The sequence below is a fragment of the Pterocles gutturalis genome, unplaced genomic scaffold (genome assembly GCF_000699245.1).
Source record: "Pterocles gutturalis isolate BGI_N339 unplaced genomic scaffold, ASM69924v1 Scaffold54010, whole genome shotgun sequence".
Classification (NCBI taxonomy): Eukaryota; Metazoa; Chordata; class Aves; order Pterocliformes; family Pteroclidae; genus Pterocles; species Pterocles gutturalis.
In genome coordinates this window covers 3,194-15,703 of record NW_010140260.1, presented here as the reverse complement: position 1 = coordinate 15,703, position 12,510 = coordinate 3,194, and the positions used below count along the sequence as shown (strand labels likewise).

General features: G+C 35.3%; 1 protein-coding gene across 1 annotated transcript; it reads right to left on the bottom strand.

The window, feature by feature from the left end:
- Window positions 1-494: 494 nt before the first annotated feature.
- Window positions 495-12,166, bottom strand: LOC104457586 (protein transport protein Sec23A). The gene is made up of 11 exons (XM_010083558.1): window positions 11,941-12,166; window positions 10,247-10,304; window positions 9,898-9,984; window positions 8,493-8,729; window positions 8,304-8,383; window positions 7,225-7,369; window positions 6,722-6,880; window positions 5,786-5,901; window positions 3,564-3,687; window positions 2,336-2,420; window positions 495-581 (listed from the first exon to the last, which is right to left on the bottom strand). Exons 1-11 carry the CDS (start codon window positions 12,159-12,161, stop codon window positions 538-540), a joined length of 1,356 nt encoding a protein of 451 aa, XP_010081860.1. The 5' UTR covers window positions 12,162-12,166; the 3' UTR covers window positions 495-537.
- Between the last annotated feature and the right edge of the window lie 344 nt (window positions 12,167-12,510).

Genomic DNA, 12,510 nt, shown 5'->3' with positions numbered 1-12,510 from the left:
TCGTCCTCTTTCCTAGTCTCCCCTCAGGGAGACAAGAAACCAGGCTATACACCCCTGAGCCATTTAAATGAAGCCAATCTTTACTTGCAAACACTGAGCAATTAAAGCATAAATTAAAATGTAACAAACTACCCTGTAACTGAAACATCAGAGAAACACTGAAAAGCACTTTTAAACATACAGATTACAGTATTTACATGTATTACAACTGAAATACATTTTAATAAGTAACACTGATAAGAAAAATTTGATTTAGATTACGAATTCCATGCAAAATTTGTAGAGCTCTTTGATTCTCATTATCATATTCAATAAGAAGATTAGTTGATCATTAAACTGTTAGTTTCCATCTCTAAACTCTGACAACACAAAATGGCAATATCATTTGTATCCCTGCTACTGTGTCTGAAGGAACCACACAAAAATATAGGCTTCATCAGTCATATAAAATAGAATTATTGTGTTTAGTAGAAAAGTACACAAATATTTACTACCTGGTTGACCACCTCAAAGTACAGTGCAAGTGTTGTAGTAGGATTAAGTCCACAAATCTTCCACTGACAAGTACCTCCTGTTCCAATCTCCTGTAGAAAGATTTTGTAATACTTTTAAAAATCAGAAATATTACCTTCCTGTGTGAAGTACATCTGGCCATTATAGGGAATTGTTTATGACTACTCTGTCCCAGGTTTTCTCCCCGCTCACCCTCAGCATCTCAGACAAACACTCTTGCAAAACAACTGCAGTGTCAGATACAGGAAAAATAAAAAAGGAGATGGTTGTAAAAGATTAAAACATTCGAAAGACAAGGAGATGGAATTAGAAAAATGTAAAAAGCAAGCCAGAAACAGGAAAAAGTACTAGACTTTGCTTAAACAGTCCCAAGAGAGGAGAAAAGAAGCACATGTAAGTGGAATGGTCCTTCTAAGGTACACCAGTAAAACTTCAAGTAGATATCTTACACAGTATATATTACGTAGCCTCTAGTAACTAACAAGGTAACTGTACACAGACAGTGATACATTTCAAGACACAATTCCTTTTTGTCATCCAAACAACATAAATACCCAGAGAAACCAATTAAAATAATCTGTCATCCATAATGCACCCAGTGAAACCAAACAAAACATTCAAGGAAAATTATACTGGCAATATTGTCACTGTGCTTGTGTTCACCGTTACAACCATTACAGCTAGATTAACTGTCCAGTTACCACTTGCAATGAGCTGCACACATCTATATTTTATTCATATGTTTTACCTCAAAAATTTTAATTCAGACAATTTCAACAAAAAGATTTTTTGAATAGAAATTAATCACTATATAACTGCAAGACAACAGACAAACAGACATTAATTCACAATGACATTTTCTATTGCCTCCTATGACTTAAATATGCAGCTTAAATAAGGAGATGTATATTTAATTGCTTTTTGCGTTTTTAATTTGCAGTACATGCAATCATTCAGGTGATAAAATAAAATTTGCACCAGACCACTAAGAAAAAAAAAAAAGAAAAAAAATGCTGATTAAATTGAGATTTTTAGTTCACAAAGATGCCATAATACAAGGAAAATTTAGGCATGAAAAATGCTTGATTAAAGCAGGCCATTTGTAAGAACTTTCATACTGGAAAGTGCTCTGTTACTTAGATTGTTAGGAAGAAAAGTGAGACTTTACAAATTTAAGACATATTGGCTACTTGCAAAAATTGGTTTTGATTAGTAATCAAGTGCCAAATTAAACTGTAATAATATTATAAGAAAATGGTGACGGTTTAAGTTTGATGTTAATTCAAAGGAGTTACTTCAGGAGCCCGTAATAGTTGGATATTCTAATCAATTATTAAACGTGCCTTTGGTGAAACAGCTATGCAAATAGAAAGACAGGGTCAAGATAAAGGGGATGTTCCCATGGTCTTGTGTCCCCCTCTTCTCTCTGTCTTTCTAAATAAAGTATTTTCATAGTTCTCTGTTTGGATAAAAGGACATAGCTCTGATTTTAATGATAAAGCATGCCAATTCACTTTCCACTTGGTTTCTTGCTTTGCCAGCATATAACTTCTCTGGGATAATTTTAAAGCAACCACTCAGTGGACAAACCTAACCAAGCAACAAGGGGTCTGCAAAGTCTAATATAGCTTGAATCTAATCTAGTAGTGAACAGGAGGTTATCCAAAAAACAGCACTTGCATGTATTTAATTTAAAATTGGTAAAAAAAGTAAACACTCTTCGTTCCATGTATGGAAACGTTTCAGCCTCTCTTCATATCCAGAAATCCTAAATCCTCTTTTTTGATAGTATGATATTACCTTAATTTTCAGCAAAGTTAACTCACATTTTCTGAGACACAAGGTCCTTTAGAGTTCAGAGAGACACAGGGTCCAATTGCTCCAGAGATCTTAACTTCTCTTGAAGTCTTCGTATTTAGAAGAAAAACACAGATTAATACACCACACTAAAAAGACCTCAGTCTTATTTTATCATTAGTTCATTAAAACGTTAATGCAATTTAGACTCTTGATACCTTTAAGAAAGGTTACACATATAACAATGCTTGATACATTTAGAGAAATTTTTCATGTGCTCACTTTCTACACTTAATTATGTATGTTTGCTGTACCAATTAGTACATCCAGAACAACAGCATGAACATGAATTAAAACATGGAGAAAAGCTGCTGTCTTTTATAAACCTGTGAACCTAAAAAGTATACTGAATAATGTCTGTTTTCTATCAAAGTAATTAAAATATTCACAAAAGTAGATTAAAACTGAAGACTGGTGAGATAAATACTTCACACTGAATTTATACTCTCTATCTCCTAAGCATATTTAGCTAAAAGCGAAATCCAGTTATTAACATTCTTCCAATGTAATTTTGAAGTGATTTGTACATTCCTCTAGAACTGGGGATCCCTTTGTGCATTTTCCAGGATATTCCAACAAAATTCACAAGAATATGTACATGAAAAAAGAGCGTTCAATTATTTGTCCTGGTAGCAAAAACTTAAACAGAATTTTACTAAATAAGAAAATAGCTCCATATTCTTCTACAAGGCAGGACTGTAATACTTTGTGAGAAACATCACAGAAGACCATACTTGAACATACAGCACATTCAGCTCTAAGCTTCTCACAAAACTGGAGGTGAAAAGGAACACTGTTAAAGTGCCAGAGTGGATTCTGATAAGGATGGAAAGTGACAGGAAAGCTGTCCTGGACTATGTGGGGAACCTGGACCTAAAACCAAGAAACACTCGCTGCTGATACCAAAATCTACGCACACAGCATTGTGAGTTTCTAAGAGAAACATTAATTTTAGTTCAGTCTCCCTTTTAGCTGTCACTAAATGCAGGGTAAGAAGGAATTAACATTATACCTAACTCACATTTACAGAATCACAAAGCTGCAAAAAGACAGCTAGGCAGTAACAGTCACGTCCAAGCCAACTCTGACACATCTGTTTAGCATACTAAAAACTCCTTAAAGGGCAGAGATTCCACAGTTCTTAGCCATCCTATTCCAGTGTTTTAATAACACATTGTATTTTTTATTCTTACCTTTATTTCTAATGTGCCACCAAATCCCATTTTAAATTGTCCTTGCATATCTTTTGTGAATACTCTCTGAAAGGTTTGCTTGAATAAAGATGTATTGAAAGAGTCTCCCATTACCATGTAGCCTCTAGACAACAACAGCAAAAAGAACAAACAAAACCCTCAAGTTAAAACAGATTACTTGTTATGTAATAATTTAGCACATGGGATTTATATAGCTTATAGCTAAAACTCATGACAGTTCATGGTGAGGCACATTTTTGGCTTCTTAAAATGGACTATCACTAAATTAATGTTTTGCTACAATGTTAGGGATGAATTTTGTGAGGTCCTTACCCAATCAGCACCTTAAGGTCACTGTGATTATATAAAATATAGTAAAATATTTCACTGGGAAAATACCATACTGGACTTGAATGCTACAAATGTCTCACAACCTTGACAAGCAAAGTCAGTTAACTACTTCTAATAATTCAATATTCCAAACCTATTACCACGCCATTTTGTGTAGTTCACTCATTATTTCAAGCCTAAATCTACGCTCAAGAAGCATGATTTGTTTTTATACTTATGAATATTCTGTGGATGTAACTGCAACTGTCGGCTCTCATCATGAAATATAACAAACTGCATTTAGCAAATAGTAGCGGGAGATGTTATTGTTATTCATCAAAAATATTAACTAGATCACATTAGTAGAATATGTTAGTAGGTCAAACATTACACCTGAAAGTAGTTATGGAAATTTTCAGGTAGATACTTGAAGACAGAAGACAACAGACACAGGCAGAACCAGAAATCCCTCCCTGTGTGAAGGATGTAACCAAGTAGAAAATAGGAACAGCTCTACGAGAAATGGACAAACTATACATTAAAGCTACTTTTGCTAGAAGAGTAGAAACAGGGTAAGGTGAGTCACAAGAGCAGAGAGAAAGAGCAAAATTACACTGTAGTATACAGAAAAATACAGCCTGAGTTTGATGCAGAAAAGGAATAGGAATCAAATGTGCCCGTAAAGTCATAAACTTAAAAATCCTAAGCAATGGAAACTCCTGTGCTAAAGGTATACAAACACACCTCTGAAAAGAAGTAGCCCAGGAGTGACTAGCATGGCCAAGATGCCCTGAAACTCAGCAGCATATGCTCATCACAGCCTGCGGCTGCATCTTTCAGTCTTCTTGGTATCCCTAGATACATAGCATGTGCATAGGATCCTCCGTCATACGAAGGTTTTGACAGGCAACTAAGGTGGCCTGTTACCCACAGATCTACCAGTTATTAGACTGATAAGCAAAGATGCTTCATTTAATTTTACCCACAGTTGGTATGGACACAGCTAACAAGCAAGAAAAATGAGCCTGACAGAAGAATCCAGACTGAATACAGAAGTCTAACCTAAAAATCAAATGGTATGTAAAGCAGGTGGCTATACTAGCAAAGATTAAATATTACGAGTGTAGAAAAGACTTTCAGAAAGACAAATAAAAAGAAAATACAGTCTTTGAAAAAAATATGGAGGAAGAACTGGCAGGATTTACTAAATTAATGAGGTACCTAACACACAAGCAAGAGTCAAAAGTTATCCCAGACTGCAGATCTGCATGAGAGGAAGGGTGAGGGTGTCATCCACAGTGACAGGAAACAAGGGATCAGCTTCATGAGAAAGACTAGAACTTGCTTTGATCTTGTTAAAATGACCTGATGGCAAGACAAGCTGGAGGGAATAGAAGACCATGTGCAAAATGCAGAACTGGACAGAGGCAGAAGACAGCAGCTGAACTTATGAACAACAGTGTATAGAAGAAGGGCATAAACAAGACAGAAGGAATAACACAGGGTTCTGTACTACTCAAGAGCATGAAAAAGAAGGATGACAAGTCCTTATCTTTACTGAAACCTGCAGCTTACATATACGCACACTGAAAAAGAAGAATACCAGCAGTACATAGGATAAATTGCCTGTTTAGAAGATATACATGTTATTTAAGCCTCAAACAGATCATACAGAAAAAAAAAAAAATCAAACAGCAAATCCCTTTCTGATCAAATGCAGAATTATGGTGATGAATTTGCCAGAGGCTCAAAAATTCCAAAATTCTGGTACAAATGCAACCATCACAGTATATCAGAGTAGGTTTGTGGGGTTTTTTGTTTTGTTTTAAAGTAACAGAATGTTTTTGGTGAGTGCATCGTGTTAAACAACTTAAAAATGAACAGGCACATACCCAGTGTAGTTGGGGCAACACTTCATCTCCAGGAGACCAGTCTGATCCAATGCACATGCATATATGTCAATAACATGACCATTTGTTGCAGCCCGATTAGCCAGGGCTTCAAAATGCTAAATCCAAGATGAAAATACAGTTCATAGTAATTTATGACATGAACTCTCCTCATCTTCATATTAAATCCTAAACTCCCAACATTTTTCTAAGACATTACCAAACTTTATTCATGACATATTCTAATACAAGCTAAAAGAATGTTTTTTCCTGAAGTTAAAATTAAGAGTGGTTTTTTTTCAACACCTGTGTTTTTTTCTGATCAGCTGAGAACCTGACTCACAGACAGTGGTTGCTATTTAAACTAGAAAAATGACCTTGATCTTTTCTTTTTAAGTTTTGCATTAAGTACTAGATCCAACACACTGAATTGAATTTACCTTTCTAATCTCAGGTGTCTATAACAACAGACACCTGCAACTGAGCTAATCAGTTAAGCTCACATTATAATGAGTTAAGATTAATTCAACAAGATTTGGATGCAGTTCATCTGTCCAAATTTACATTTAGGATAAAACAAACTATGCCTAAACTCTACTGCCTAACCCTCCCCCAACTACAGAGACAGTTTTGAGCAGCTATCTTAGAAGCAGAAGCCTTACTCTAGATATATCATTCAGTCCTATGAATCTTCTCTGACTTAAACCAGGGAAACACTTGAAAGAACGTTAATGTTGTTAGACAAAGTCCTAACTCAATACACTGAAATTTCTGAAGGAATTCCTGAAGACATCCTACTATTCAGAGACAGGTAAATAAAACCACACAATTCCCACCTCTTTTTATATTTGCTACTACTGACAGTATTTTACAGTGCCAAACAATGTAACAACTACTTACTGGCAAGATGCTTAAGTATCACCCATGATCATCTCTTACCTTAGTACCCTTTTTAACATATTTAGCATTGTCTTTTTCAATATCATGCCATGATCTTATAGGTAACTTCAACTCATCCCCTACAACCATGCCAGGTCCTTGTGTAGCTGGTCCTCCAATGAACATCATTATACGTGCGCCAGTATTAGGAAAAGTGCACTGCAGGAAATAAAAGACAAAAAAAAAAAACCCATCGCGTCTTCCTACAAATTGAACAAAAGAAACAGCTATGCAGGTATTTATCACGTTGATAGGATTCTAACAACAACTATACTTTTTACCTCTGAAAACTTAAACCCACTGTTAATTCAAAGTCTCAATTTTGCCTCACTGAAACGTGTAAACGCCTACGAATACTCTGCATATGAAAGGAATTATATCCATCAGAATCATCATATAAATCTAATATGCATCACTAGGGTTTCAATATATTGATTGTGGCAGCTTTTCTGCAACAAGATGATCTATTTACATATTAGCACAACTGTAATTAAAGCTATTACCTCAAGGAGCCCTACAGCTATGGAAAGAGCCACTCCGGAAGAACGTAAGGGCCGTTTTCCCTGTGGAACAGGCCAAGGATCCCGTTGCAGTTCACCCAAAAGATCAGTAAGATTCATATCAATTTTCTGCACTGGTTGCAAAAATCTGTGAACAAATACATGGAATTAGTTTAGATTCAAGTTGTTAAACAAAAATTTAATCAGTTGCTCACTAGCAATATATTAGACATATCCTAGTACTGTCTAATTCTAGATTCCAGTCTGGATTCAGAGGAATGTCTCCACCTCACCAAGGTAACACACTTTGGTATTACTACATACACACCACACTCAGCTTAAGTTGTTCAGCTAACTGTTTGTAAAACAAAAACTTGCTAATTTAGAGATGTCACCACTATCCAGAAAGAACCCTATCAAGTCAAAAGAGCACTGCAGATGAAGAGCTAGGAATTTCAAAAAGAAACTCGAGTTTCACTACTTCAGTGAAAATCAAAGATCATAAGAAACATTAATATTTAAAGAATTTTTCATGCTCTCTGATACAGGCTGTCTACAAATTGCAGCTCTTTATTGGAAGGTAGAAACTGCAAAACTGTCTCTCTTTTTTATCATTTCATCAATTTCTTCTATGTCACAGTGAGATACACAGGAGAATCAAACACCAAGCCACAATTTCCAAATGACAGACAGAAGGGGAGGGGAGAGGAGTGAAGAGGGAGAAAAAGGGAGGCAAAACTGGATATTCACATAAGAAAGGTGCACTAAAGCAGCTATTAACACTTTCCAGCATACCAACCAACAGAAGCATCATTATTTATATATCTATAATATGCCTATATAATATTCTCAGAACATTTCCAAAGCATCATCCAGATGATTTTACTATCACCCATTAAGTCTTTTCTTCCTAGTACAAACTGTAGGAAAGAAACAGGCTGTAACCATTAGTCTCCTAGAAAGTTTGTGCCTGATCAAAAGGTTCAACTGTCACTTCATTGCTCTCATTGTCATAAAACGTTAAGTTCTCCAGTAAATCAGTGTAGTCAAGGTGCATTTTTTAGATGTTTTAAGCATACTACCTGTTAGAAGGTGGTGGCTGCTGCACTTGAGGACCCCGACCAACTTGTGAAACTGCTACTTTCGTAAGCCCCAGCATTTCCTGTAGTCAAATAAATAAGAATTTATTACAAAATTTGTTTACAGACTATCTGAATTTCTTCTTCACCATCATCTTGACGATTTCTTTTTTGTTTGCTTTTGTGCATTACCTGCAGCTGTTTTGCAGACAGGTCCTTTGTTCCTCTGAAGACATAACTTTTGGAAATTCCTTCACAGCCAAGCTCATGAACTTGCACCATTCGGCCAAAGGTAATGAGACCTACTAACGCAGTTGGTGGCAAGAGACTAAGCGACATTTGCATGGATTCCTTCAGAGCTTGCAAGTCTTCATCTTCCATGCATGTGTCCACAACATAAAGAAATATCAGAGGCATCTGAGGACCACGCTTTAAGAAACACAAACATAATCCCATGAAAATAGATCTTGCAATATTTACAGCATCAAAAATGAACAAATAAAGTACATTTTGTAAAAGTTTTAATTTTAATCATACCAATATTGTCCACATTTCATCTAACTTACCTCACTCTCAACTAGTAATAAGTACCTGGGCCTAAAGGGGAATGAAACCCCTACCATAACGAACTCTGCACAAAAATTAAATGCTTACTACAGAAGAAAAGAAAAATCCTTTCAGGATGTCATGATAATTTTGAAGCATGTGCCAATTAAGCTTTTAATAATTAATGAGCTTTTATTGTTCCAAGTGAACATAACCGTCACAATTATAAAATATTCCAACCTGATAACATTCTGTGTAATTTCACCTCATAATTTTACTCTAGAGATCATCAGTTCTTTTTATTCTTTCTAAAGTAATTTTGCTGTACTGTAAGCAAATATCCTCTTTAACTTTGCGTTACAAGAGTTGACAAAAAGTAGAGATTCTGGTCAGTCTTCCCTCTTCTTTCCATAATCTAAACGCCTTACTGAAGTCTTACAAATTTTAATAATCTAAAATGGAATTCAGAGATTACAAATTTGCAATTGCAAATATTTGCAATTTTGGGTTGTAGGTCCATTTTTTATTTCTATTCAAGTAACTTCTACACTAAAAAAGGGTGGATATTAAAATTCAAACACCTGAACTGAGTATGTATTAGTTCTTTTCTCTAAACCAGCTAGCCCTAAAACTAACTTGTAATCATTCAATTACAAACTTAAAATTCAAATGATTCGTGAGAGATGAATCAACAGTCCGCCAAATTTGAACTAAAATAATTCAAGCAAGTAACAGGAGTAAGCAGACTCCTGGCACAAACACAAAGTAAACTCCTGGTAAAGAAACAGACCTAACAGAAATATAGCCTTCAGAAGAGACGTCTTTTTCTTTTTTTTTTTTTTTTTTTTTTAAACCAGCCTTATTAGCCATCATTGTGGTCTTATAAAAAGTTATGTTTTCCATTTCCAACTGACAACATATATGTTCGATCTACTAACAAGCACATATAGACTCACAGTCATTAAGACGCAGTGAAGAAATAAAATTGAAATCAATTCTTTTTGTATATTTCAAGTTTATAAATGTTAAAGAATTTATTTAATTATTTTACCTGTACTACATACTCAATGCTGGAGAACTGAGGTAAAAGTTCAGCTGGCTGATTCATTTCAGATATGCCAGCATAGGTAGGAGGAAACTGCAAATAAAACCAACAAAGTTAAGTATAAACAAAAGATTGCAACTTCTACAAAACCAAAACATACAAATGGACTACTTTCCTCTGCAACAGGTGTTCATTACTGCTGTCATGAGAAAATCTCAATGAATCTCTGAAGACAGAGCTGCACACTCATAGTCTTGCTGTCAATTTCAGTCCGCAACTACAACTTGAAAAATTAGGATTTTCACTTTTACCTTATAAAAAGATTCTCTGTATCATGAATGTTTCATTTTCTTACCTGATTTCTCTGATAACAAAAGTTGCAAGCCCAGAGTTTTGCTCGATAATCCACTTGGCTATAAAAATACAATAAGAAAAGTTTATATAGCATGAACAATTCTTTTTCCTCCACTGACCCTAGAATAAGTTTCTTTTAATTTTTAAAAAATACATTGACTCAGCACCTTTAATAGAGACTTTCCGCACAGTTTTAGGGAAATAATTTTAATTCTCCCTATCTTTGTGTTTTTCTCCTTTCCCAGCCTATGCCTACTAGCTGCCAGAGTCTGTGACTATCCTGCATACATATTATGCCCTAAAAAAACAGATTCCAATTTAACAGCTAGCTCTCCAGTGAAAATAACTTTTTTCAATTTATGAGCCTACCTCCTTTTATCTACATTTTTATTAGTATTCAGATAGTTAAAATAAAAAATGTATCTTCATGCCATACAGATGTCTTACAAAGTCCTATTCACATCTGAAGGGAAAGCAAACTTTAGATGTTTTTAATGTACGTTTCTTGTTATCACATCTTCTCCTGTCTACAAGGTCAAAAGTCTTTAAAATATCATTAAATCTTTGGACAAATCCCAGCATGCTGTAAACACAACACAACTCTACTGAGATCAAATGATCTATACTGATTTCAGAGGCTGCAGATTATCCAGTCCAATACACTACACCACACAGACCTCAAAAGGTCCCCCCAAATTGAGTCTCTAAACACACCTCGTAAAAAAAAAAAAAAGAAATATCCAGTCTTGACTTGTATACGTGAGACAGAAAAAACATACACAGTTCACTGTAATGTTAGGGATCTGTCTGACCCTTAGAGCTTTCTCTTTCCATTATTTTTCTTCCAGCCCTCAATAAAAGATAATGCTTCTGAAAAAGCTGAGCTTCCACCAAGTCTGACTTCTGGTATAATCAGCCACTGTGTCCATTTAATACTGAAATACAATTTTACGTCTGCGTTGAAATCGCTTTTTCTCCCAAGCAGGAACAAGTCGTTCCTAAAATTGAGTGAGTTCTACAGGATCTTTTACACCATGTAGAATCTCCCACTACCACTCAGTGCCTTTCCCATGCCTATCAAACTCCACCTTAGAAATTGTTCCATTTATTTTCCATGCTTCTGTGAGTGGAATGACATATGAAACACATCCTCTGCTTCCAAACTAAACTTACTCAACTTACTCGCATGCCTGTTTCTGATGTGTTTATTTATCTGTCTATCTATCACACCTTTTAGTTTCTGTTTTGGTAAACGAAACCAGCTAACCTGCTTTGGTCTACAAATGAACTAAGGTCAGTAATAAATATAGTTCATTTTACTTAGAAATTAAACTATACCAGGGCCCAACAGTTTAAAAGATATAGCATAGTAACTTTTTACCCTAGTTATTTTCCAGAGGCAAAATGCAGGAGTATACTAACTCACAAGATGTGTAGTTCTAAAAAAAATAACATACCTCACCATTAATTAAATATGTTGAAAAGACTAGTTAAATGAAAGCTATGTTTTAAGTATATATGTTACATATGCAAATCTATGTGCAGAAAGTTCTAAGATCTAGAAGTCTGAGCTATATATCCATGAGAGGAGTACCTGAACTTCCACACACCAGATCTTTTGCATAGTTTAACTGGCACTATTCTAAACACTGTTTGTAAGGAAAAATATTGGCATAACATATGTATTAGGTTTACCATAAAGGATTCAGAACAGCTCGACATGTGGTCCTACTGCACAAAACCGGCTCATACTGAATAGGAGGCAAGTCTGGTCTTTCTTTCAATGGAGTGAAGAGGGCAGCCACTGGGACTACCATTCTTGTGGCTTCAAGACGACTCGAAGGCCAAACATTCCAGCTGAACCTAACCCCATCTCTGTCCTCATTCTGCTGGATAAATTCCAGGAAGGTTGTCATGGTCAACTTCTCTGTTTATCACTGTAATAAAGAGAGAACCATTAGAATGCCGAAGTGCAAACACTTTTAACCAGAAAACATTGAATGTACTCAATGACAGTCACACATTCAAATACTGTAACTAAGTTACAACTCATAAACACTGAGTAGTGCTTCTTAAATCCTAAAAGCAACACACAGAACTACAACATGAAACAGAAAGAAAAGTAAGACTCCTAGGATGCAGCAACCTTTTCAAAATAACAAGTATTTGATATGGTGCAAATTAAATACATAGTGTTAAAATCAACCATCTTCTGATCACTTCTTGACTCAAGCAACAAATTCAGGCAAGAAATGTTATAACTAA